This window comes from Rhizophagus irregularis, chromosome 16, assembly GCF_026210795.1.
Source record: "Rhizophagus irregularis chromosome 16, complete sequence".
Classification (NCBI taxonomy): Eukaryota; Fungi; Glomeromycota; class Glomeromycetes; order Glomerales; family Glomeraceae; genus Rhizophagus; species Rhizophagus irregularis.
In genome coordinates this window covers 222,571-248,357 of record NC_089444.1, presented here as the reverse complement: position 1 = coordinate 248,357, position 25,787 = coordinate 222,571, and the positions used below count along the sequence as shown (strand labels likewise).

The window sequence follows — 25,787 nt, the reverse complement described above, 5'->3', positions numbered from 1 at the left end:
GAGGAAAGGCCGATAAATGATCATTTTTTTAGTTTTCAAGAAACTAAGAATGTGATCATTTTTCTGAAAATTTTTTCATAAGGAAAGAGCGAGGGAATAAGGAAATGGAAATGGAAAGAGCACTTCCAGCCTACATACCTACAAGATGTAAAAAAAGGGAACCAAAGAGAAGACCTAATAAAAAAAGACCTAAAGAAAAGAAAAGATTTATCGGGTGAAAATATTCTTGGTTTATTAGTTTTATCTGATGAACCATGTTCAAGATTATTTAATCGAAAAACCAAAGAAGACCTAAAGAGCAATTTTTTTTACTTTTATTCATATGACTGATTTAAGTAATATATTTGTCTCCGATAAACTTATAACAGCCTATATATCAAATGAACAATTTTTAAATTTTATAGATTTATATTTTTATTTTATATTCAGACTAGTTGTAACCCGTCGCGCTGCGCCGGGGATAAAACTTCTTAGTATTTTGATAATAAATATTTACAATATGGTAAGGTTAGACTAATAAATTTATATAATTTATATAATTTACATATTTAATTCTATTTCATCATTTTTAGGTCCTTTAGTTCTTCCAGTAAGGTTCAGTTGTTTTTCACTTTACATTTCGTTTCTTACTCATTTTTTTATTTTTTATTTTGTTTCTGTTTCATATTTCGTTTTTCACTAATTTATTTTATTTTTTTTCAGATATTTTAGTTCTTTCAGTTCTACAATTAATAAAGGTATTTTTTTTATTTTTCTTTATTTTTTTTTATTTCGTTTTTATCTTATATTTCATTTCTTACTAACTTCATTTTTTGTTTACTTTATGGTTTATTTTTTACTTTGTTTCCTCATGATCACTTTTTTATTTTTGTCTCTCATCATTTTTCACTTTATACTACTTCTCATAATTTGTCTCCCATTATTTTCTATTACATCTTCATTTTCCATTATTTCATTTTCTTTCCTATTTACTTCCCATCATTTCTTTTGTCTCTCAATCACTTCTTTTCATTTCCATTACTCCTTTTCGTCTCTCATCACTCCTCTTTATCTTTTATCATTCCTTTTCGTCTCCCATCACTCCTCTTCATCAACATCACTCCTCTTCGTCCCTCATCACTCCATTTTGTCTCTAATCACTCCTTTTTATCTCCCATCACTCCTCTTCGTCATCCATCACTCCTTTACATCACCCATCACTCCTCTTCGTCTTCCATCACTCCTTTTCGTCTCCCGTCACTCCTTTTCGTCTCCCATCATTCCTTTTCGTCTCCCATCACTCCTCTTCGTCCTCATCACTCCATTTTGTCTCTAATCACTCCTTTTTGTCTCCCATCACTCCTCTTCGTCCTCTTCGTCTCCCATCACTTCTTTTCGTCTCCCATCACTCTTTTCGTTACTCATCACTCCTCTTCGTCTCCCATCACTCCTTTTCACTTCTCTTCGTCAACAATCACTCCTTTTAGTCTCCCATAACCCCTCTTCATCTTCCCATCACTCCTTTTCGTCTCCCATCACTCCTCTTCATCTTCCCATTACTCCTTTTCGTCTCCCATCACTCTTTTTCATCATCCATCATGTCCTATTTTTCCTTTTTATTTCCTATCACTTCTCATTACTCTTTTTTACTCCCTTTCTTCTTCTATTACTTTCCATTACTCCATTGTTATTTCATTTTTTTTATTAGTATCTTTCTTTTTGATCATTGTCATTTACTTATCTTTTTTATTTATTGTTATTGTTTTTTTTATTGTATCACTTTATTAAAAATAAATACAGTGATTTTTTTCTTTAAAATCGAAAATGTGGGACTTAGATTTTAAAAAATTTCATTTAATAAGATTATTTTGAATAAATATGTTTGCAAAAAAAAATTTTTAAAAAATATCTTCGCAATAAAATTTTGTTTAACCGATAAAAATTAGCTAAGTTAAAAAAATCTAGTCGTTTGCCGATCAAATAAATGGCCTTAACTTTTAAGTTTAAATCAGGCACTGAATCATGCTACACAATTCAAGATTATTTATACAGACTTAATCTAAACGTTAGAAGATCGACATGTATTTTTTTATTATATTACTAAGCGTAAACCCGTCGCGTTGCGGCGGGAATGATACTTGCCCATCAAGTAAGAGAGTAATAAAGAGAGTAATAATAACACACGTCTCCCATCACTCCTCTTCATCTTCTCATCTCCTTTTCGTCTCCCATCACTTCTTTTTGTTTCCCATCACTACTTTTCATCTCTCATCATGTCCTATTTCTCCTTTTTGTTTCCTATCACTTCTCATTACTCTTTTTTTCTCTTTCGTCTTCTATTACTTTCCATTACTCCATTGTTATTTCATTTTTTTTATTAGAATCTTTCTCCTTGGTCATTATAATTTATTTATCTTTTTATTTATTGTTATTGTTTAAATACGGTGATTTTTTTCTTTAAAATCGTAAATGTGTGGCTTAAATTTTAATATTTGCAAATAAAACTTCATTAAATAAGATTATTTTGAATAAATATGCAAAAAATTTTTTTTAAAAAATATCTTCGCAATAAAATTTTAAGTTTAACCGATCAAAATAGTTAAGTTAAAAAATCAGCCATCAGCCGACTAATAAATTTGTACATCATGTGACATATTTGAAAAAAACCCAGGCGGTGATCGGTTAGCAATCCTCCCAAAAAAATATCTCACAATCCCCCAAAAATCAATTATAACAATCTATTGCTATGAAAAAAAAATTTCCCCAATTATAACAATCTATTGTCATGAAAAAAACAATTTCCCATAGAATTTACTAAACCGATCTATTGTTACAAAAAATAAATAAGTAAATTACATGTTAGTCTATTTATATTGAGCCTAAAAATTAATTAGGGAAAATATTATTACTAATAATAATAATAATAGGAATCGGGAAAAAGGCAATTACCGTAGTGCCACAGCGTCAATCCGATCACCGATCCAAATCTAAATGGTTTAAGAATGTGGTTTGGGAAAAAAAAATAACAATGAAGAAAATTGAAAAAAAAAGCGAAAAATAAAATTTGGGGGAAAAGAAAAAGGATAAGGAAAGAAAAAAAGGAATCCGTAAAAAAAATAAGTACTGAAAAAAATTCTGAAAAAAAAGAACAATAAATCTGGTTCAAAAAGACTGAAAAAAAAATTAAAATTTTAAAATAAATTAATAATTCGGTCTAAAAAAAAGACCGAAAAAAATAATAATATAAAAAAAATGGTCATAAAAGACCAATAAAAAAAAATTTTTCAGTTTGGGAAAAAAAACCAATGAAATTCTCGGGTTGGAAAAAAACCAAACCGAAAAAGAAAAAAAAGAAAATTTTTTTTTTAAAAAAAAAGGAAAAGAAAAAGGAGAAAGGTTCGAAAGAGAAAAGAGGAAATTTAAATAAAAGAAAGAACTGAAAGTAAAAGATCGATTCAAGGAAAAAAAAAGAAAATTAAAAAAAAGGGAACTGAAAGAATTCAATTCGGTTCGAAAGAAAAGATAAAATTTTTTTAAAAAAATGAATATAAATCAGTCTAATAATCCGATTAAAATTTCATACAATATGACTTGCTGATCAAGCGGGTCTTAGCTATAAAGAATACAGATCAGCAATTCAAAATTAATTTTAGAGTTTTTAATTATCATTAACATCTTAATAATAATATAGGATTCCCTATAATAAATTTATTCCGTGATTTTTATTCTGTTATTTCCGTAAATGTATTATATTCACGGAATTTATAGCCTCAAAATGTATAGATTGTTAGTTATTTTTCCGTAATATAGAAATTCCGGATAAATCTTTTACAGAAATGATATCTTCTAACAAAAATGTTAATTTATCGTTACTTATAAAGATGATCAACCGGTCCTAATAAATATTGTGTATTTGCATCAAAAAAGATTTTTTTTTCTTATTACGTGATCAGCATAGAGAATTTTCTGTGTACACTATTAGAAAATTAGTTATGGTTTAGACAACTTTTAAGGCAACCTCAAACTTGCCAAAATTATTAGAATTTAGAACATTTTAAATAATGAATTTTATTTTTGTAATTTTTAGAATACACAAACGATAAAATACAGATAGGTATGGCACGTAATTTAAAATAACATGTTCTAAAACAGTTTTCGTTTTATTATATATAAATTGATTTTTTAACCTAAATTTAAGATTTAAAGCATTAAGCTTATAATATCGAAGTGTTTTAAAACATTTTTTAACACATGTTTTAAAACACCGAAATCGTTTTAAAACATGTCCCTAAATACAGAATACAAGACAAAATATGTAATAGTGATTCGAATATTAAGTAATTTGATAATATAATAATAACAAAATATATATATATAAAGTACAAATGTACAATGTATTATTACAAATAAATAGATAAACTATAGACAAATGATTATTTAACAATACATAAATGTTTAATTTCCAATCAGATCTGACGATAAAATTCGTAAATGTAAAGAATTTTATTTTATTACATAATTGTACAGCCACCAGATTCACCCGGTTTTTCAGTGGCTTCAGCAGTTGCGATAGATGGAATGGATAGTTTAATGGTAACTTCAGTTTGATTCATTTTGTTGGGAAATTTAAAGAATTTAATTGATTTTAAGAGTTTGAATTATGCGAAAAAAACTATCAAAGTATTTTTTCTTTTTCTTTTTTTTTTTTTTGATTGAATTTTAATTTTTTGTCTTCTTAAGAAAATTTTTTGCTAATTTATACTTTTTCATACTTTTGGATTGAAAAATGTTTAATATTGTGTGCATTTACGCATGTCTCCGTGTTTGAAAAAACAATTAGTAATTGATCTACAATACGTTAAATTTTTAGTTACACTTTTTAGGAGCTGAAACATCACAACATACAAAAGAATTTCATACAGACAATATTTTTACCATATTTGTGTGTTAACAATATTTTATTAAAATTCAGTATAAGTATTGTCCTAAAATACTATATTATTATATATATATATATTTTTTTTTTATATTGTTGTATTATCTTTATCTATTATTTGAAATCATTGCAATCATGTGGTGTCACGTTAAGACTCCTTTGAATTGTGTAATTGTGTAGCTTTTCTCCCACTCGTCAGTTATATTACAAAACAAAAAATGAATAGTATTCCTAAGGAAAATTTTTGGTTACATTATTTCCAAAAAGGAAATATCGTCTCACGTCGCTTTTCAGCAACAGGGATGTTCCGCCTTTTTTTTATTTTGTAGGTACCTATCTGGACAATTCAACGGTAAATGTTGATCTGTAGAATTTATATAAAATAGTCACCTTTTCTTAGGTGACAATGTCAATAAATGATCGGCAAATTCGTGATGATGAAATTAAAAATTAAAAATGTAAAATTTTTTTAAAAGAAAAGGATCTTTTTTTCGTCATGTGGGAAAATCCAAAAAAACTGAAAAATATTTTTTTTTAAAAAAAAAAGAAAATTTGTCATATGGGAAAATTCAAAAAACTGAAATTTGTTTTTTTAAAAAAAACAATGACGATTTCTAATGATTTATATGTGAAGAATTCATTGTACGATTAAATTATTTTTATAGCCTTAACAAATTTTTTATTGGTTTAGTTTAATTTCGTTGCTATAAATCTGTCCTACGCCAATCATTTAATTCAAAATTGTATTAGGATTAGGGCTGCCCAATTAAGCTAATAAATGGCAAATGATGCGCCACTCTGAATCCTATATAAGAATCTGTAGCACAGGGCGCAGGCACATGATGCTGGACGATCCAATTTAAATCCACCTTTTTATGCGGGGTAGTCTAACAGTTACGGGCGCACAGGGATTTTTTTATAGATATAGATATAGATAGATATAGATTTGCCATCGAGCTACGTTAGATTTAGATTCACTACATTTTATGTTTTGTTAATTTAAATACATTCATTACTCAGATCTAGTGATTTAACAAGTTAAAACATTAGGCATAGCAATGTCAGTGATCCCAGAAATGATAATGGAGAGTTGCTTTCGTGATGTGAGATTTTCCAATTTACAATAAAGAACTCTACCTTTTCTGAAAGTAATGTTGATAACACATTATCCAAATTTTCTAATTTAGTCCACATAAGCTTTAAATATTTAGTAAACCCTGGAATAAGTCTTTTTCTAGATCTTCGACTCGAGTCAACTTGAGCAATACGAGTCAAGAATAGTGCGGACTAAAATTGACTATAATTTTGGCCAACCCCGCAGTACGCACCTCATGATCGATCACGTGCACCTGAGTCAAGAATTGGATACGAGTGCGAGTCCAAGCTCATTTGAACTTCCAAAATGGACAGTGTGTTAGATCAAATAATCCTCATCATATACATTTGCATTGGACGATTTTTTTGATAAAAGCTTAACTTTTAAAGTTTTATATGAAACCGAGGACATATTTTCTATAGAGAATACAAATAATAACCATTTATTATTAAATCTTTCTTGACAAGTTTATTCTCGAAGTTATACAGTACATTTTTTGTAGAAAGAACCTTGTGTTCGTTCTAATTATAATTTAGTTTAATATCGCTTTAGATTTGGAGATAGATTCCAACAAAATTAAAAAAGTTAGTAAACCTTTAAACTGTTTTCGAAAGTTTTTTCAAAAACTCACCTAAAAATCTGTCAGAGGTTGAATACCTGACGCGAATCACCTGAGTGAGTATGATCAATAATTTTTTTTGTAGTTTATAAAGAATTTTGATTAAAATTTAATAATTAAAATATTTTGTGAATCAATGAAAAAAAAACTTTTTATTTATTAGAATTTAAAGTTTTTCATAATGAAAATTAAATTTTTTAATTGAAGACTCGAAATTTACAGTAACTAATGATTGCTATCATTTTTGCGGCTAATTTTCAGGTTTAACAAGCTGAAGCATCATATCAAATTACGCGGAAAAAAAACGACATTTACCGGCAACTCTTTCATAACTTCTCATTTTAGCGTAAACGTAATGAAAACGGAATAACAACTTCATCAGCGACCTGACATTTCTTGCATTCTGGTACCCGGCACTTCCATCGAACTAAAAATAGATTTTGATCATCAAAAACATTATTGAATGTTCCATTTACTACATTTCTTCTTTCTTACATTATGTAAATGGACGGTAGACGGTCTTCTGGAGATCTTATGACAATTTTGGATTCTATTCAATGTATTTTATAATGTATCTGTAGTTTATACTTTGTATGAATTCTAATAGATATAAAATACATTTCTTCGCCTCCTTTTTTTTTAAATGATTTGGATTATCAAATACTAATGATCTCATTCCCACCTTTCAATTTTATCAATAAGAAAAATAATTAATGACCCATATTATAAACTTTGAAGAAATCTTAAAAAAAATAGATTATTTTTTCTACTAAGATTGTTTGTTAATTTTTTAATCAAACTCACTCTTTATATTTGAGTTAGGAATAATTAATAATGAATTACAATATTCATAACGAACAGGTATCTCACACATTAACTTTTTTTAAAAAAAAGTCAAACCATGAATTTTATTTGATTACATTAGAAAATAATGAGTATTCTTTTTCTTTTCATATAAAACTTTTATTGTACATGTTTTCTGCAATGGATAATATTAAAAAAGTAGAGTTCAACACGAAAAATTTAAATATTAAATTTTTTCTCAGTTCACTTTTGTTTTAAATTTTACAAGATTTATATTTATTTTATTCGTATATAATCGTAACAAATAATTATTTTCCCTTATTTTTTTTTTAAAAAAAAATATATTATATCGTTAAAAATTTAAATTTATTTGACAATAACGATATAAAGAATTCAAATTAAGATCGACAAGGTCGAGATAAAATCGATATTGTAAACGTTGGAATGTTGAAAATGAGCTCACATTGACGTAAATTAAGTGACATAATCTTTAAACAAAATATGTGTTTCAAATAATAAGAAACTTCGTTTTTATAAATTTCCAAAATGGTCAATCTACAGGTTGTATGTCTTAACACTAAGCCGATTCATAAATCCTAAACTAAATGTAGTTAAATTTTTTTTTGAGTTTATGCATGTTGTGTATCATATGATCTCTATCTATAAATCAATGATACACGGCCTTGTATTTGTACTATCATCGTGTGAAATTGTGTGGAAAGGAAATCTAAAAAAGTTTAAAAACTTTGTTTTTCGTGTGAATTTGGAAAAAATTATTTGTTTATATTTAAGTAAGAAGTAAATTGTTGTGAAAAGGAAAAAAATATTTTTTTTTTTATTTTTTTTTCCGTAATATTAGATAAAAATGTCGAATTCACTTTTGGCCGCAGCATTGAGCGCTGTTACGAATAATACAATTATTACTTATGATGATTATGTTGGAAAAAAAATTGGTGATAATATTTCATATTCAGTATTGGACCAAAAATCACTTCATCAATCTCATTTGGTTGGCGGTAAAGTACCAACATTATCTTCTAAAGGACCTGAAGTATATCATCCTCCTAAAGAACTTAAAATACGTCATCAAGTGTTTACACCCCTTAAAAGTTTCGGGAGTGGTCAAATATTCGTTAATACATTAACTGGTAAAACTATAACACTAGAATTAAATTTTAGTGATACAATTTATAACCTAAAAGAAAAAATTCAGGATAAAGAAGGGATACCTCCAGATCAACAAAGATTAGTTTTTGCTGGTATGTTACTTGAAGATGGCCGTACGTTATCGGATTACAAGATAAAAAAACATTCCACAATACATCTGGTATTGAGACTTACTGGTGGTGGACCTAGTAGTACTACGGCTTTATATATTCAACCTGATCAACTTGCTCCAAGATTTGATTATGATTTTACAAATGTAAATGATAATGGAAAAGCTTTTATGCGAGGAAATTTTGAGTACAAACGACCTTGCGGTTGGAAAAGAGTGGCTCTCAATGTTCTTGATAAATATGAAAATAACATTTGGCTTGGTGTCCGTGGCGATAGAAAATTATTAACGGATTCAGTACATAACGAGTGGCCAGGTATCTATTTATCTATTCTTAATGTTTATTGAATTTTTTTTTTTTTTTACAATAATTTAAATATATTTTATAATTATTAGTCTCTTATCATGGGACTGCCAGTCATAACTGTAAATCAATTGCCGAAGATGGGTATCTCTTATGTAAGAGTAAAAGATTCGCATTCGGACATGGAATTTATTCTACTCCAGATATTGATGTCGCTTCTAAGTATGCTGCTAAATTTACTCATGAAGGGGATAGGTATCAAGTTGTATTCCAAAATAGAATTAATCAAACCAATTTAGTTAGAGTTTCAAAAGAAGAAACCAGAGTTGGTGAATATTGGATTTCGCCTGATGGAATATATTTACGTCCTTATGGTATTTGTATCAAGAAAGATAATTAGTTTCGTAAAATTTTTTTTCTTTTTATTTGTATTTCTTCTCATACATTTTAAATAAATAAGTTTCTAAAACGAATGGTATATTATTTTAATAAAAAAAAGTACTTAAATATTCCTATGCTTGATGTGGTATTGCGTTTATCGGTGATCCCAGAAAAGTTTCCAATTTACAATAAAGGATTCTAACTTTTCTAGATCTTGAACTCGGGCAAGAACTCGGGTCAAAGCCGTAGTGCGGGCTAAAATTGATTATAATTTTGGCCATCAACATTATCGATCAAGTGCGAATTTGACTCAAGTTACGCAGTTTCATTTGAATTAGAGTTCCAATCAGCGGATTGACGGATGGCTACTGTGCATCTAATACTCTTGATTTCGTCCACCATTTGCATTAGGGATGGTCGGTTCAAAACGAGTCGACTCGAGTCGATTCTGGAACCCGATCTTAAATTTAAAAGATTCTGGATCTCTTGGGCTTAAAATTACTTTTAATCATAAAAACCGTTCTGAACTTCGAACCGATTCGAACTGACTTCAATAACCGACTCAAATTGAGTCACACACACCAACTATCATTTGAAGGCCAATCAAAATGTTTTTGATTGATCATCATCACATGCTCTACTTGTGTCTTGCACGTACCTCATTTTTTTATTTATTAGAGCCGATGTGGAACCGAATTACAACCGAGGAACTGACTTCCATCCTTAATTTGCATGGGACAATTTTTGATAAAATCTTAGTTTTATATACTATGAAAAACAAATTAAAGAAATTGTAGATATATTTTCTGTAGAAAAATACAAATACTAAATAATAACTATTTATATATAGTAAAAAAAAAAATCCATTTCAATAAGATCATGCCATTATAGTATTATTTACGAGATATAAATTATATATTTCACTTATTAAATCTTTCTTGGACAAGTTTATTCTCAAAGTTGTTCATTTTAATTTGGCGGAAAGAATCTCGCGTTCGTTCTAATTATAATTTAGTTTAATATCGCTTTAGATATTTAAAAAGCTGAGTAAATCTCAAAAAACTCTTTATTATTGTGATAGATTGATACCTGACGCACATATTCCATAGTAAACCTTTTTTTTTTTTGTTAACGAAATTAATTTTTATTCCATAATTAAACTTGTATATCAGAATAAACTATATATATTATAACTTATTTGATTTATTTAAAATTTTATATCGTAAATTTACTTGAAAATTTAAAGAACTTGCAATAATTTTTAATGTGATAAATTACATATTATATACACATGAAACTTTCGGTACTGTTATCATATTGACGATAATTTTAATTCTGTAAAATCAAGATCAATTTGACTCAATCAGCAATTTCATACTCAATACATTCAGAACGAAGATGATGGTCTTTTGTAATTGCGGATGAGTAATTATTTGTTTATTTTTCTCAAAAGTAATTTTCTATATTCTTGAATTGTTTTCAATTTCATAATGCTGTGGATTCTTTTTTAATAGTTTATTAAATTGATTTGAATAATTAAATATTTCTTCTATTCAATTGCATCTGGTTTATTATCTGGATTTGAATCCAACACCTTTTCATTAAATCAATGCAACGTTTTGGCGCTTCTAATTCAAGCCTATTTCTATTACACACTGAATATTTAATGCTAAATATTGGTCATTTGCACGATCAGAAAAAGGTAGTCTCCAGTTGCTACAGAACACATAACTGATAACCATCCAAAACCATATATATCTACCCTTCCTCTTAACATTTCAGAAGATATTTAAGGCATAACTCTATAAATATTTTTTTCATCAGTATTACCAACTTCTCCACATAATCCATATCTATGAACCATCTATCAGTTCACATGGTTCACTAGAAGTAAAAATTTTTAAACATTACACATGATTTTATAAAACTTTTTCAATTACTTTTCAAACCTATTAATTTGATACACTTAAAAGGCTCGTCATTGGAGCAAAAGACGAATAATGATTATTAATTATAATACTACACTTTGCAAATTATCTTAATAATTCTAGGAGGTATCAGACATTCTATATATCTCAATTGTGATTTTTACATTAAAAACTCTATAATTGAAAAGTTCTACTTGTCTATGGGAGTAAAAATCTATATCCCAGTTCATATCTTCATCTGCCCTTCAGAATTACCCTAATTATTAGTCATTGTATAATAAGTAAGAATTCCACCTGGTGCCAACGTTAAGACACTTATTTAAAGAAAAAATCATGCCCTACAAAATTTACAAAATTTTTAGTCACTATCACCTCATACCATATGAGGTTTACCACCCTTTAATTATGCCTAAGCAGGGAACCTCAGGACACCTGTGTGGCCATCATAGGATCTACGGTAGTATTCAATAACAACAAACTAAGTAAGTGGCATGATATAGGGATATGTGCCACTTCCATAAGCACAGTGTAGATTTATTGCCGTTTTCAGAAATGTTGACATTAGAATGTCGATCATTTCTATAAATCGAACACACCGAACACACACCAAACACAGCAATTAAAATTAAAAAAAAACAAATTTTCCTTTAAAAAAAGCAAAATTAAAACTTTAGTAATATATTTTTAGGTAGTGTGCATAAAAAAATGTATAAAAATTATATTATTTGCATATATGTATTCACTTGTATTTGCTTGTATTTGCCAATGTTCGGTGTGTTCGGTGTGTTCGTTTGTGTTCGGTGTGTGTTCGGTACAAATTTTCATATTTTCAATTTTATTCATATCTAAAAAGTGACAAAAATAGTTTTTATATAAAGTTATGCATGAATACTTCAAGTTTGCATAATTTTTTGTATGTGTTCACGGTGTGTTCGGTGTGTTCGGTATAAAATGGTCAAAATTTCAGATTGTCAACATTTCTGAAAACGGCAATAATACTATTTAAAGAAAGATTGTTCGATATACACCCACCTGCCAAAAGTATCCGGACACTTCTAAAAATTGACCATTAAATCACATTATTTCGACGTCCAGTGATCAGAATTTAACGATTTATGATTCATTGGATTCGTCTTATTGAGACGCATCTAACCGCTGTATTTTCAAGTCTGTAAGTTCAATAGATCAGAAGTTATTGCTGAATGTCTAAAAACAGTAAAATGCAAATAACTTTTGATCCATCAATTATAGAGACATGAAAATAATAGATACAATGTACCTTAACAAGATAAATCTAATGAATCATATTTCATCATTCTAAGTTTAATAGGGAAGAAAACGTTGTGAAATTTGTATTTGCTAAAGTTTTAAAGATAAAAAATGAATTACTTCATAAAGTTAAATCACATTATTTAAATAACCAGTGAACAGAATTTAATTATTTATGATTCAATGAATTCATATTATCAAGATGCATCTAATTGCAGTGTTTTTATGTCTCTAAATTTGATGGATCAGATGTTATTCTCAACAGTAGAATGCAAATAATTCATTTTTCACTTTTAAAAATTTGACATATACAAATTTCAAAACGTTTTCTTCTCTATTGAACTTAGAAAGATGAAATATGATTCATTAGATTTGTCTTGTTAAGATACATGGTATCTATTATTTTCATGTCTCTAGAATTGATGGATCAAAAGTTATTTGCATTTTACTATTTTTAGACATTCCGCAATAACTTCTGATCTATTGAACTTACAGACTTGAAAATACTGCAGTTAGATGCGTCTCAATTAAACGAATCCAATGAATCATAAATCATTAAATTCTGATCACTGGACGTCAAAATAATGTGATTTAATGGTCATTTTTTAGAGGTGTCCGGATACTTTTGGCAGGTGGGTGTAGTATCGTTAAAATCGCTTGTGATGCAAAATGAAAAAGGAGACGAATCTGTAAGTCTTTTCTCATTACTGGACCACTACGATGAAGCGCAACTACCGGACCGGCCTTCATATGAATTAGCTTGGGGATCACCTATGTGGCATCATTGTAGCTACAACTTTGTGCACAAAGCAGATGACCACTTAGCCAGTAACACATGGTATGTACTACAAGCACATGAACCCTATGTCAATCATAACAGTTCACCATTCTGAAGACTTTTGGTGAACCGTGCAGTGCTACACTTGCTCGTACGTCCATCTGGCGAACCATTATAATTTATACTTACCCTTAATGGTATGACATAGTCTCGTTTAGCTTGTTAGCTTATCCTCTATTGTAGATAGATATCAATTTAGCATCATCTTGATGACCTTAAATGTACCATTTGCCTAAAAGAAAAAATTGAAAGAATCAAATGCGTGATAGACAGCAGGAAACATGTAAAAAAGAACCACAAAGGTGTTTAAACTGACAGGAGTAATTGAAGTCGTTTTTCACTTACAAAACAAGTTTCCAATATTAGTAAAGCTTGACATCCATATGTTGGCCAGTATTCCTTAAGGCAGTCTCACCAGTAAATACTTTCTTGATGTTGGTAGTATATTTTTTTTATCTAAAAAAAGTTTTTTTTACATATATTGTACTTGTTGTACCTGACCTTGGATTAGAAGGTTGTACCTAGATATTATTTGCTCGAAAAAAAAAGTATCTACTACGGTAACTGCCGCGTTTGCGTTTTTTATATTTTTCTTGCGCCATGGCGTAAGGGTCTGGGTCATTTCACCGACAGACGTTTCACCTACACCTAAATGTCACATACATATCACGTGATAAATATGCGTTAAACATCACGCCCAAGTACTGTCATGCACGTACACGTGACCATCACAGGGGGTGAAAAAATGTGTCGGTGAAACGTCTGTCGGTGAAATGAACGGGTCCCATAAGCGCCAGCCGTCTTCAATGATCGAAAATTACTTGTCATTTTCATATGCCCTCCCCCCTTCAAACTTCATAACAAAATTTGCAAAAAAATCCTATATGAAACTGAGCCTGTGAAGTTCGTAGCATTATACTAAAATAATGTCTACAAACAATCCCACGAGTTACCAAAGACATACAGGAACATTTATATATTCCATTTTTTAATAAAATAACAAGATGGTGTATTCCAGATGACGTTAAATGATTAACACCCTAAAGATTTTTAATAGAGGATTGGTTACACGTTGATAAAAGCTGATGAAATGTAATTTGTTGAATTTCCTGATTCTCAATAAAGCCATCAGCAAATGACCAATCCTAAAAATCAATGTTAAATTAAAGATTTAGGCATTTTTGTTAATCAGATATATTTTAGTTATTGGAGAAATAAATATAGAGCCAGATGTATACATTTCCGAAATGTGCAAGGCATGCCCCAATTTACAATGGCTAAGTTTTGAAAATTGTGGGTCGCGTATACTTAACAATAAAAATCTAGAAGCGCTTCTAGTCGAGTGCCCCAATTTAAAATCACTTGTAATAAGAGGTTCCAGACGCTTAAGCCCGAAAACAATTACAAAAATTCCCAAACTGGCCCTAGTTTAGAAATGATAGTAATTAGGGAATGTTTACGGATTAGAAAGGATATATTAACTGATTTCCAAGACTTATACCCAAAAACAAAGCTTATATTTGTTGGAAATGAGTAGGGAAAAAATAGATATTGTTCAGATTTTTTTTTCTAATGAGAATTTTATTCTGTTAAAGAAAGCAATACTATTCGGAAATGATATACGTAGAATGCAAAATATGGCCTTTTTTTCCGATAAACTTAAAAATCAAGAAGAGCGTTGGGAAGCAATGAAAGAGGGACATGTACACCATACAGTCAAGGCATTAATTGACACAACTTCTTGCTCAAATTTTATTAGCAAAAGCTCGTGCTGGGGAGTACGTTCACTTGCACCATACGAAAATTTGATTGTCAACGCTTTTATTACACTTCTTAGATGCTGACATAATATATATATATAATACAGTAGTGGCGGAAAAAAATGGCAGTTCCGCAGTTGCGATTGCGTGATAAAACTAATGATCTACATCATATTTAATTGAACAATACGAACTAATTTTTTATCTATTTGTTCATTATACTATCATGATCAATATGTATTAAGTAAACTAGGCATAGAAGTGTCTCATAAACATTACAATATCATTATACTGTAAAAACTTTCTCTTAAAAATGATGTGAGTTTGTTAAGTCGTAATTGGCAAAATGGGAGTTATAAAATACCGAAATGTAAATGAACTATGCAAAATTACCAAATTCCCATTAAGGATATTGCTTCAGTAATCATCTCAGTTAAAAAAAGCCCAAAAATTTAAAACAATACCATTGACCAAAACGCCTAAAAATTTTAAGTCCAAAAGTCAAAATCACTTTGATTTGCATATTCATTTTTATACAGATGTAATAAGTTTTGAAATTACAATATTTTAATTAAAAATTTTTCAGTAATGTGTATCAGCTTCTTGGAGAGTCCAGAATATTCCAATAGAACAATGATTCGAACTATAAAGCCAGATTTTTCTTGAAAATTAATGTCCTGTGATTCTTGATTGATCTTCATATTTACCAGATCCGAATTTTATTAAAGACTTATGAACAATTTTTTAAGGAAAAAGTGGGAAAAAGGTTAATAAATGAATTAGTGAAAAAAAAATTAGTTATTCAAAAGATTTTTATGGAAATTACTGAGAAGAAGCGGAATAATATAAATCAAATCCTCCGACTTAATTTAGCGAGTAGTCTGTAAAAGTGATTAAAATTAATAATTAAAAAAAATAATAGTATTACTTAATACTAATAATTTAGTATATGGAAAACATAATATTTGTTTACTTATTTTTTAAATTTTAAACAATTCTGGTGAAAATTGATCGTGTAAACAGATTTTCCTTCACTGCCAGTTTTTTCCGCCACTACTGTACAGCAATTACAAAAAGTATTTGATCATTCCGAGCAGAAATGACTAATGATAAAATATACTGTCATCATAATATTGTACAAACTCCATAAACATAAAACGGCAATTACAAAAAGTATTTGATCATTCCGAGCAAAAATGACTAATGATAAAATATACTGTCATCATAATATTGTACAAACTCCATAAACATAAACTTCTATAAGCTAACATAATATATATATATAATACAAAAGTATTTGATCATTCCGAGCAGAAATGACTAATGATAAAATATACTGTCATCATAATATTGTACAAACTCCCTAAACATAAGCTATTTAAAAGTTTATTTTACATATATATATAATACCCCAATCTAAATAATTTTTACCTACGTGAAAAATGTCCACTCTTACACTCAGCTGTATCGTTCAAAAACCAGCTCTTGAAAACCAAGGCCATTTCAAGATTAATATCGATGCGAATAAAACCGGCTATGACTTAAAAAAATTAATCTGCGAGAATATAAATATCCTTGATGTTGACATACGTGTATGGATAGTGAAAATCTCTTTTAGTGGAAAAGAAAATTTGCAAAACATAGAAATAAAAGATGAAAATAGTGTTGGTGATATTTTTAAGCAGGTTGAAAACAATAGTTATATTCTACTAGTCCAAGGTAACCAAAAAAGAAAACTTTATGACGTATTGTTAGTAATATTTAATGTTTGTATTATGTAACATTGTAACAAATAAATTTCAGTGTGCAGGAAAAATTTATCTTACCCACGAACTACTTCAGGTTTGCATCTGGATTTTCTGATATATCTTAAACGTTAATTTGTGAAACAGCTAACTCTTAATCTTAGTGATGCACCAAGAAGAATATGCAGAACAATTAGGCGAACGTGAAATTCAACCAATACAAGATCTCAAACAGCTTTCAAAGCTGATGATTGCTAGAGAGGCCTTTCTGAATAAACTTAAGGAAGAAGGGAAAGATCCGATGGCTTTCATAGGTCCAGGGCTAGTCGATGATAAACCTGCAATTATTGTTGTTTTTCCTGATGAAACGGTACAAATCCGTCTACCAGCCACGTTTGAGGGGTATCCAGTGTTTATTAGATATGGAGTTGTTGAACCAGCTTCTAATCCTCGAGCTTACAATAAAAAACTCAAGCCCGGTATTAGCATCGGATGTTCGGAAGTCAAAAATGCATTCACATTGGGAGCATTCTTTCAGACAGACACGAAGAAATTTATACTTACTGCGGGACATGCAGTTGGAGAGGTGTGCAGTGTAGTAGTTCAGCCAGGAAAATATGAAAATGTATGAATATTTTCTCTGTAATTATTGTGTCTAACTGCTTAAGTTTACTTTTTCTAAAATTAATTAAATAGGATCCCGATACAAGTTCCTGCGCCAAAGTCTCATACAAATTTCATGGTATTGGCGAAAATAGCAATCTTCTTGATTACTCCTTCTGTGAAATTGAACATCATGACAGGGTGCCAGTGGTTGATCCAAATAAACCATTTGGCTCTGAAACCGTTATTCGTGATTACAAGGACTTTGTTAGCGATGACTCAGAGTCTATGACATATGTTTATAAATTTGGCAGAACAAGTTTCCTCACAAAAGGGGTAGCAATTGATAAAATGCTGACCTTTTGTACCAAGAAATTTGGAAGAGTATCGAAAGTATCTGCTTTACTTATTTCTAGTATTGATGGACAGCCATTTGGTAAGTTGATATATGTACATGTATTAAAGCAACGTCCTTCCTATTCTGACTAAAATTTTATTTATATAGGCGAACATGGTGATTCAGGTTCGGCGGTGTATGATGATGACGGTCAGCTATGGGGCATTTACTATGGATTTGACCAACCGTTCCACTTTATTATCCCCATACATCTGATATTAGATGATGTTCAAACCAGATTTAAAGTTAATTTTACACTTATTTAGTTAATTCTGATTTTATTATGTATTTGTTGAAATGATAAAGATATCGTGCTATAAAAAGAATAAATAAATGATCTCAATAGGAAAATGCATTTTTATTGGTATATCATTGATCGACCAACTAACATGTGCCACAAATTGTGCGATATATTAATTTTCGTATAAATATACATACTAACTAGTGCCTCTATTTTTTCCCGAACAAACATGAGAAAAATGTGATGCGGGTCAGTAATATTGCGTCACCCTTACGGCACTACTCTAATTTTGGGTGAACCGGTTGTAGCGCTTGGGCTTTGGAGGAACGGGTGGGGAAGTGTTTTTTTTAGGGATCTTTCGGATTTATGACGTTTGGATGTGAAGAAAAAATTTTTTTTATACCGAACGGAAAAAAGACTAACCATCCAATCATACGACTCGGGTCAAATCTAGCTAGAAATTTTGAAAATTTAACGCAATTTATAATTTTATTTATTGCAAGAAAAAATTTTAATTTTTGAAGTGCAGGTCGGAAAAATTCTCTAATTATTTTAATTTGTTATAACACTTAAGAAAGCTTAAAAAAATATAATGTTAGTAGACCGATCGTATAATAATTATTACGACATTGAATACTTTTATACTTAAAGGGTTTCCTATATTAAAATACGCTAGAACACAAAAACGATTAAAATAACTTTCTCTGTGGTTCATAAAATCTTACTTTATTTATCTAATATATTGAAAATTTTAAATAAATATTCAACAATTATCTAATGACATGACCCTTTATAATTGAAGTAAATTCTTATCTGTTATAAACTTATAATACGGTAATTATACATACAAAATAATTTCATATTATCCAATGCACTTAATAAAAACTTGTTTCTAGTAACTTGTAAATAAATTGGTAAGAAAGAAGTAACTTTTAATTTATAGTAAATAACAAATAATTTTAAAAATAAATAGCGTGTATCGAAATGTTATATAGTTGAAATTTTTTATTATTATTATTACTTTCAATGTTTAAAATATGCCAATAAAATATAAAAAAAATAATTTTAATTAAAATAAAATAAATATATAGGAATAATGAATTTCGAATACAATATTAACGATTTGGAGTAGTCCCGATTTTACCTAATTTTATTATCGTATAGCAATGACTAAAAGACTCCCGACCCATTATAATATCCGGGTAGTTAAAAAAATTTTAATTCTGGTAGAATTAGGCTAATTCCGGCCAATTTTTTTATTCCATACAAAATATTACCCCGGATACTAATTCAATTTTTTACGATACCCGGTATTTTAGTCAGTGCTATACGATAATAAATTCATACACCATGAGATGACCTAGTTTTTAGTATCTATGAATATAATTTTTTTTGTGAAGCAAACATTTGGTTGACCGGATGCTACATTCTTCATTTCCTACTAATCAAAGAAGTTAATAAATAATATGGCAAAAAAATGATCTCCTATTTGTAAACCCTATATTTGAATTTTGAATTCTCCTTATGTGCATATATGGCACCTTTTAAAAGTTTGTAAAAGTAGTATAATAACTATTTAATCTCTTAAATTATACAATCATCTAGTTCATCTAGTTCATCTAACGTATAATAAAATGAAGTTACTTTAAATAATTTAAACACAAATTATAATAATCCAATTTTTACACTTTACCTAATTCTTTACTGATCCCATCATTTTTGTCATCTATAATGACAATTTTATTACTTAATTCATCTCGTTATAACATTTCATTCAGTTTAGCCGAATAATTAAATTTCCTACTTGTATAACAAGATTTTGGATGATATACAATTTCTGGTTCATTCTCTATGATTAATAATAAAAAACATTAAATACAATATAATAAATAAATACAAAAATAAATTATAATTACCAGGAACATTGTATTCTTTCTTCTTCCCCTTCCATTGGATATGTAGTATCCCATTTTCCAAAAATATATTCAACTTCATCAACAGTTGGTCTTTTTTCAGGGATATTATCCCAACATCTTTTCATTAATTCAACATATTCAGGCATAGTTCCTTCTATAATTTCTGGTCTAATACCTCTGCAAATATTTAAAGAAAGATTTAAATCGTGAGGAATATTATGAAATGCTGGAACGCCTGATGTCATCTCCCACATAATAATTCCAAAACTATAAATATCAGCAGCTTTTGTGTAAGGTTTACCACGTAATACTTCTGGTGCCATGTAAGGGAGAATTCCATATATTTCATCTTTTATATTAGTTTGATTAACTGGTTTAGATAATCCGAAATCACTAATAAATAAAAAAGGTTTAGCTTGAAGTATATTTCCATTATGAAAATCTCCATGAACTAGATTTAATTTATGAATAGCCATTAGCTGTCTTGAAATATAATGTAAATTATTAAATTTATCATTTGGATTATATTTTTTTATCAACAAATTATCTCTTAAACTACCATTAGGTAAATATTCCATTAAGATCATGTAATTTAATGTATCTGGATCCTGCGTTATTCCAAGTATTGGAGTAAACGCAGTACCAAATAAATATTTTTCATGCTGACATTGTAAATGTAATTTCCACTATATTTAAAATAAATATTAATTATTGTTATAAATAATATTTTATAATTATTTAATTATTAAATAATGTAAAATAGCTCCTTACCTCGTTTAAGAAATCCTCATTGATATTTGACGAGTCGTTTAGACTTTTAAGTACTATTAAAAATCCATATTTTTCATCAATTTTGAGAGGATTTTTAATTTGAGAATTATTTGCATCTTTATAATCTTGTTCATTAAGATTATTAACACAACGTTTTCAACCTTGTTTCTCATAATCCCAATGCAATATCCCACCATGATCTAACCAAATTGCTTTGTAAACTGTGCTAAATCCACCTTGAGCTAAGAATTTAATGTTTCTCAATCGATTATAAGGAATCCATTCAAGTAATTCAACCCAACTTCTTGTATTTAATTGTAATTCTTGAATGAATTTATCTATTTGCTTATTTCCACTGGTCCAATTATCAAAATTTTGTTGAAATTTTTTGGAATAACATTCCTTGCACCAAAACTTCCATGTGTTTGGTCGATTACATTCAGAACATAAACCATATGGTTGATTATATGTATTGTTCATGATTTGTATCGTAAACATTTTTATTTCGAGAATGAGTTTTATTAAAGGGAAAATAAAATATTCTCTTTAAGAACTCCATTAAGTTAATATACGACTTTATATGATATTTCGGTTCCGTGATTGTTTTATTATATGATATTGCGGAATATTTGTGATACAAGTTTTATAACAAATTATCTAAATTTCTCCAAATTACCCGTACAACGAATTTATTATACTGTATGTATCACAGCATATACGGATCATGTTGCGAATGAATCAATCATTTATATTTAAAATCAAAATCGGCATTCGTAACATTCTTCCAAATCCTAAGTAAACTTGCAGAGCAGGTGAAATTACATCTATAATATAAATTAAAATCTTTATATCAAAGAAAATCCTTAATGATAGTTTTTTAAAATTTACTGCACCACGAACCTGGGCACTCAAAAAAGTGGTGCCCTTACGGCGCTCGATTGTAATTGTGTCGCTCGGGCTTTGGAGGAACGAAGTTTTTTTCTTAGGGTCTCTGCCTTCGGATTTATGATGTCTGGATGTTGTGGGGCTTGTGCCCGTCATAATGACGATTTCCACACAAGCTACAAAAATAAATTTTATTATATTCGAAAAAAATTATAACGCTTCCCGAGTTTTATAGTAATAAAGATAGAGTGAAAATAAGAATTTCAAAAAAGAGAATAGATTATAAGTCCTAAATCCGGATAAATCCCAAAAGCTATATTTATACCCGATTCACAAATAATAATTTCCTAAAAGAAACTTCATATAAAATCCCTAAATTCAATAACTAATATTTCTATGAATATCCTAAATTATTAAGGATCAACTACTGTCCATCGTCATATATTCTTTAAAAAGTAAAGTGTTATTAACAACTAAAAATTCCATTGATTGATAGTTTAAGGTAATTTCAGACCGCAGTAAATTTAAAAAAATTATAATACTGCGCCCCAAAAATTAATAGGCGTTAGACCGAGCGGAAAAAAGATTAACCACCCAATCATACGACTTGGGTCAAATCTAATTTTTTATTTGAAATTTAACGCAATTTATAATTTATTAATTGCGAGAAAAAATTTTAATTTTTGAAGTGCAAGTTGGAAAAATTCTTATTTGTTACCTCGCTTAACACTTAGGAAAGCTTAAAAAAATATAATATTAGTAGACTGATCGTATAATAATTACTATCACGGATCCCGTTGCCTTGTCGGACGATTTCCCGAATCCCAATTTCCCGAATATACCTTTTCCCGAAGCCATTATCCCGAATCCCTTTATCCCGAAATGGACATTTTCCCGAAATTCCATTATCCCGAATGCCATTATCCTGAATGCCATTATCCCGAATCTTAGTAGCTAGTTTTATTCAATTTCTTTTTATAATAAAGATTAATCAACTTAGTAATTTTCATATATGTCTTTTCGAATTCGGGAAAATGACCATTCGGGAAATTGGGATTCGGGATAATGGCATTCGGGATAATGTCCATTTCGGGATAAAGGGATTCGGGATAATGGCTTCGGGAAAAGGTATATTCGGGAAATTGGGATTCGGGAAATCGTACTGTAACCATCACGTTGAATACTTTTATACCTAAAGGATTTCCTATATTAAAATACGCTAGAACACAAAAACGATTAAAATAACTTTCTCTGTGGTTCATAAAATCTTACTTTATTTATCTAATATATTGAAATTTTAAATAAATATTCCCAATTTTGATCCTTTATTGTTAAAATAAATTATTAAAAACCTTATGATAGTACGATAAATTGTATATATAAAATAATTTTCAATATTATCTTATGTACTTAATAAAAACTTGTTCCTAATAACTTGTAAAATAAATTGGCAAGAAAGAAGCAACGTTTAATTTATAGTATAACAAATTTTTTTATATAGCGTGTATCGAAATGCTATATAGTTGAAAATTTTTTTTTATTGTCACTTTAAAAAAAAAATAATCTTTATGAAAATAAAAATAAATATATAGGAATATCAATAATTGTAATGAATTTAAAATACAATATTAACGATCTTGGAATAGTCCCGATTTTACCTAATTTTATTACCGTATAGCACTGACTAAAAGACCCCCCCGTACGGCCGTGACCCATTATAATACCGAGTAGTTAAAAAAATTCTAATTCTGGTAGAATTAGGCTAATTCCGACCAATTTTTTTATGTTCCATACAAAATACTACCGGATACTAATTCAATTTTTTACGATACCAGATATTTTAGTCAGTGCTATACGATAATAAAATTTCATACACCATGAGATGACCTAGTTTTTAGTATCTATAAATATAATTTTTTTTGTGAAGCATACATTTGGTTGACCGGATGCTGCATTCTTCCTCATCTACTAATTAAAGAAGTTAATAAATAATATGGCGAAAAAAAATGATCTCCTATTTGTTTGAATTTTGAATTCTCCTTATGTGCATATAATATGGCACCTTTTAAAAGTTTGTAAAAGTAGTATAATAACTATTTAATCTCTTAAATTATACAATCATCTAGTTCATCTTGTTCATCTAATTATATAATAAAATGAAGTTACTTTAAATAATTTAAACACAAATTATAATAATCCGATTTTTACACTTTACCTAATTCTTTACTGATCCTATCATCATTTTTGTCATCTATAATGACAATTTTATTACTTAATTCATCTTGTGATAACATTTCATTCAGTTTAGCCGAATAATTAAATTTCCTACTTGTATAACAAGATTTTAGATGATATGCAATTTCTGGTTCATTTTCTATGATTAATAATAAAAAACATTAAATACAATACAATAAATAAATACAATTTTAGTCCAAAAATAAATTATAATTACCAGGAACAGGTATTCTTTTTTCTTCTTCCTCTTCCATTGAATATGTAGTATCCCATTTTCCAAAAATATCTTCAACTTCATCAACAGTTGGTCTTTTTTCAGGGTTATTATCCCAACATCTTTTCATTAGTTCAACATATTCAGGCATAGTTCCTTCTATAATTTCTGGTCTAATACCTCTGCAAATATTTAAAGAAAGATTTAAATCGTGAGGAATATTATGAAATGCTGGAACGCCTGATGTCATCTCCCACATAATAATTCCAAAACTATAAATATCAGCAGCTTTTGTGTAAGGTTTACCACGTAATACTTCTGGTGCCATGTAAGGAAGAATTCCATATATTTCATCTTTTATATTAGTTTGATTAACTGGTTTAGATAATCCGAAATCACTAATAAATAAGGAAAATTTACTTTGAAGTATATTTCCATTATGAAAATCCCCATGAATTAAATTTAATTTATGAATAGCTTTTAGCTGGTTTGTGATTCGCCACAAATTATTAAATTTATCATTTGGATTATATTTTTTTATCAACAAATTATCTCTTAAACTACCCTTAGGTAAATATTGCATTATAATCATGTAATTTAATGTATCTGGATCCTTCGTTATTCCAATTATTGGAGTAAGTAAAGCATCATTTAAATATGCTTCATGCTGACATTGTAAATGTAATTTCCACTATATTTAAAATAAATATTAATTATTGTATAAATAATTTTATAATTATTTAATTATTTAATAATGTAAATAGCTGCTTACCTCGTTTAAGAAATCCTCATTGATATTTGACGAGTCGTTTAGACTTTTAAGTACTATCAGAAATCCATATTTTTCATCAATTTTGAGTGGATTTTTAATTTGAGAATTATTTACATCTTTATAATCTTGTTCATTAAGCTTATTAACATAACGTTTCCAACCTTGTTTCTCATAATCCCAACGCGATATCCCACCATCTAACCAAATTGCTTTGTAAATTGTGCTAAATCCACCTTGAGCTAAGAATTTAATGTTTCTCAATCGATTATAAGGAATCCATTCAAGTAATTCAAACCAACCTCTTGCATTTAATTGTGATTCTTGAATGAACTCATCTATTTGCTTATTTCCACTAGTCCAATTATCAAAATTTTGTTGAAATTTATTGGAATAACATTCCTTGCACCAAGATAACTTTGTGTTTGGTCGATTACATTCAGAACATAAACCATACGGTTGATTATCTTGTACGTATTGTTCAAGATTTAAATCGTTAAAGTTTATATTTGATTCGTTATATAAGTTTGAAAGATGGGTTTTATTAACAACTTCATTTTTATTATTTTCTTCAATAACATTTTTATTTCGAGAATAAGTTTTATTAAAGGGAAAACAAAATATTCTCTTTAAGAACTCCATTAATGAAATGAAAGTTATATATGCGACTTTATATAATATTTCAGACTATTTTTTCCGTGATTGTGATACATAACCCGGAATCATCTTACCACACCACCCCTGTGATGTTTTTGTCACATCGTCACATGCTGACCTGTTTACGTTTTTTATTATGTTTCTGAGGGACTTAGTTTTTTTTT

At 28.8% G+C, this 25,787-nt stretch overlaps 4 protein-coding genes across 4 annotated transcripts; 3 read left to right on the top strand and 1 right to left on the bottom strand.

Moving 5' to 3' along the window:
• Positions 1 to 8,299: 8,299 nt before the first annotated feature.
• OCT59_007854 (uncharacterized protein) lies at positions 8,300 to 9,414 on the top strand (the record flags this gene model as incomplete). The annotated part of the gene is made up of 3 exons (XM_066142064.1): positions 8,300 to 9,026; positions 9,107 to 9,236; positions 9,318 to 9,414. 3 exons carry the CDS (start codon positions 8,300 to 8,302, stop codon positions 9,412 to 9,414), a joined length of 954 nt encoding a protein of 317 aa, XP_065998975.1.
• Positions 9,415 to 15,058: 5,644 nt separating this feature from the next.
• OCT59_007853 (uncharacterized protein) lies at positions 15,059 to 15,274 on the top strand (the record flags this gene model as incomplete). Its single annotated transcript, XM_066142063.1, has 1 exon — positions 15,059 to 15,274. The coding sequence occupies one exon, from the start codon at positions 15,059 to 15,061 to the stop codon at positions 15,272 to 15,274; it is 216 nt and encodes a 71-aa protein (XP_065998974.1).
• A 1,358-nt stretch (positions 15,275 to 16,632) lies between these two features.
• OCT59_007852 (uncharacterized protein) lies at positions 16,633 to 18,201 on the top strand (the record flags this gene model as incomplete). Its single annotated transcript, XM_066142062.1, has 5 exons — positions 16,633 to 16,909; positions 16,994 to 17,032; positions 17,100 to 17,560; positions 17,632 to 17,974; positions 18,044 to 18,201. The coding sequence occupies 5 exons, from the start codon at positions 16,633 to 16,635 to the stop codon at positions 18,199 to 18,201; spliced, it is 1,278 nt and encodes a 425-aa protein (XP_065998973.1).
• Positions 18,202 to 23,853: 5,652 nt separating this feature from the next.
• OCT59_007851 (uncharacterized protein) lies at positions 23,854 to 25,608 on the bottom strand (the record flags this gene model as incomplete). Its single annotated transcript, XM_066142061.1, has 6 exons — positions 23,854 to 23,888; positions 23,964 to 24,122; positions 24,201 to 24,379; positions 24,701 to 24,888; positions 24,970 to 25,208; positions 25,269 to 25,608. The coding sequence occupies 6 exons, from the start codon at positions 25,606 to 25,608 to the stop codon at positions 23,854 to 23,856; spliced, it is 1,140 nt and encodes a 379-aa protein (XP_065998972.1).
• Between the last annotated feature and the right edge of the window lie 179 nt (positions 25,609 to 25,787).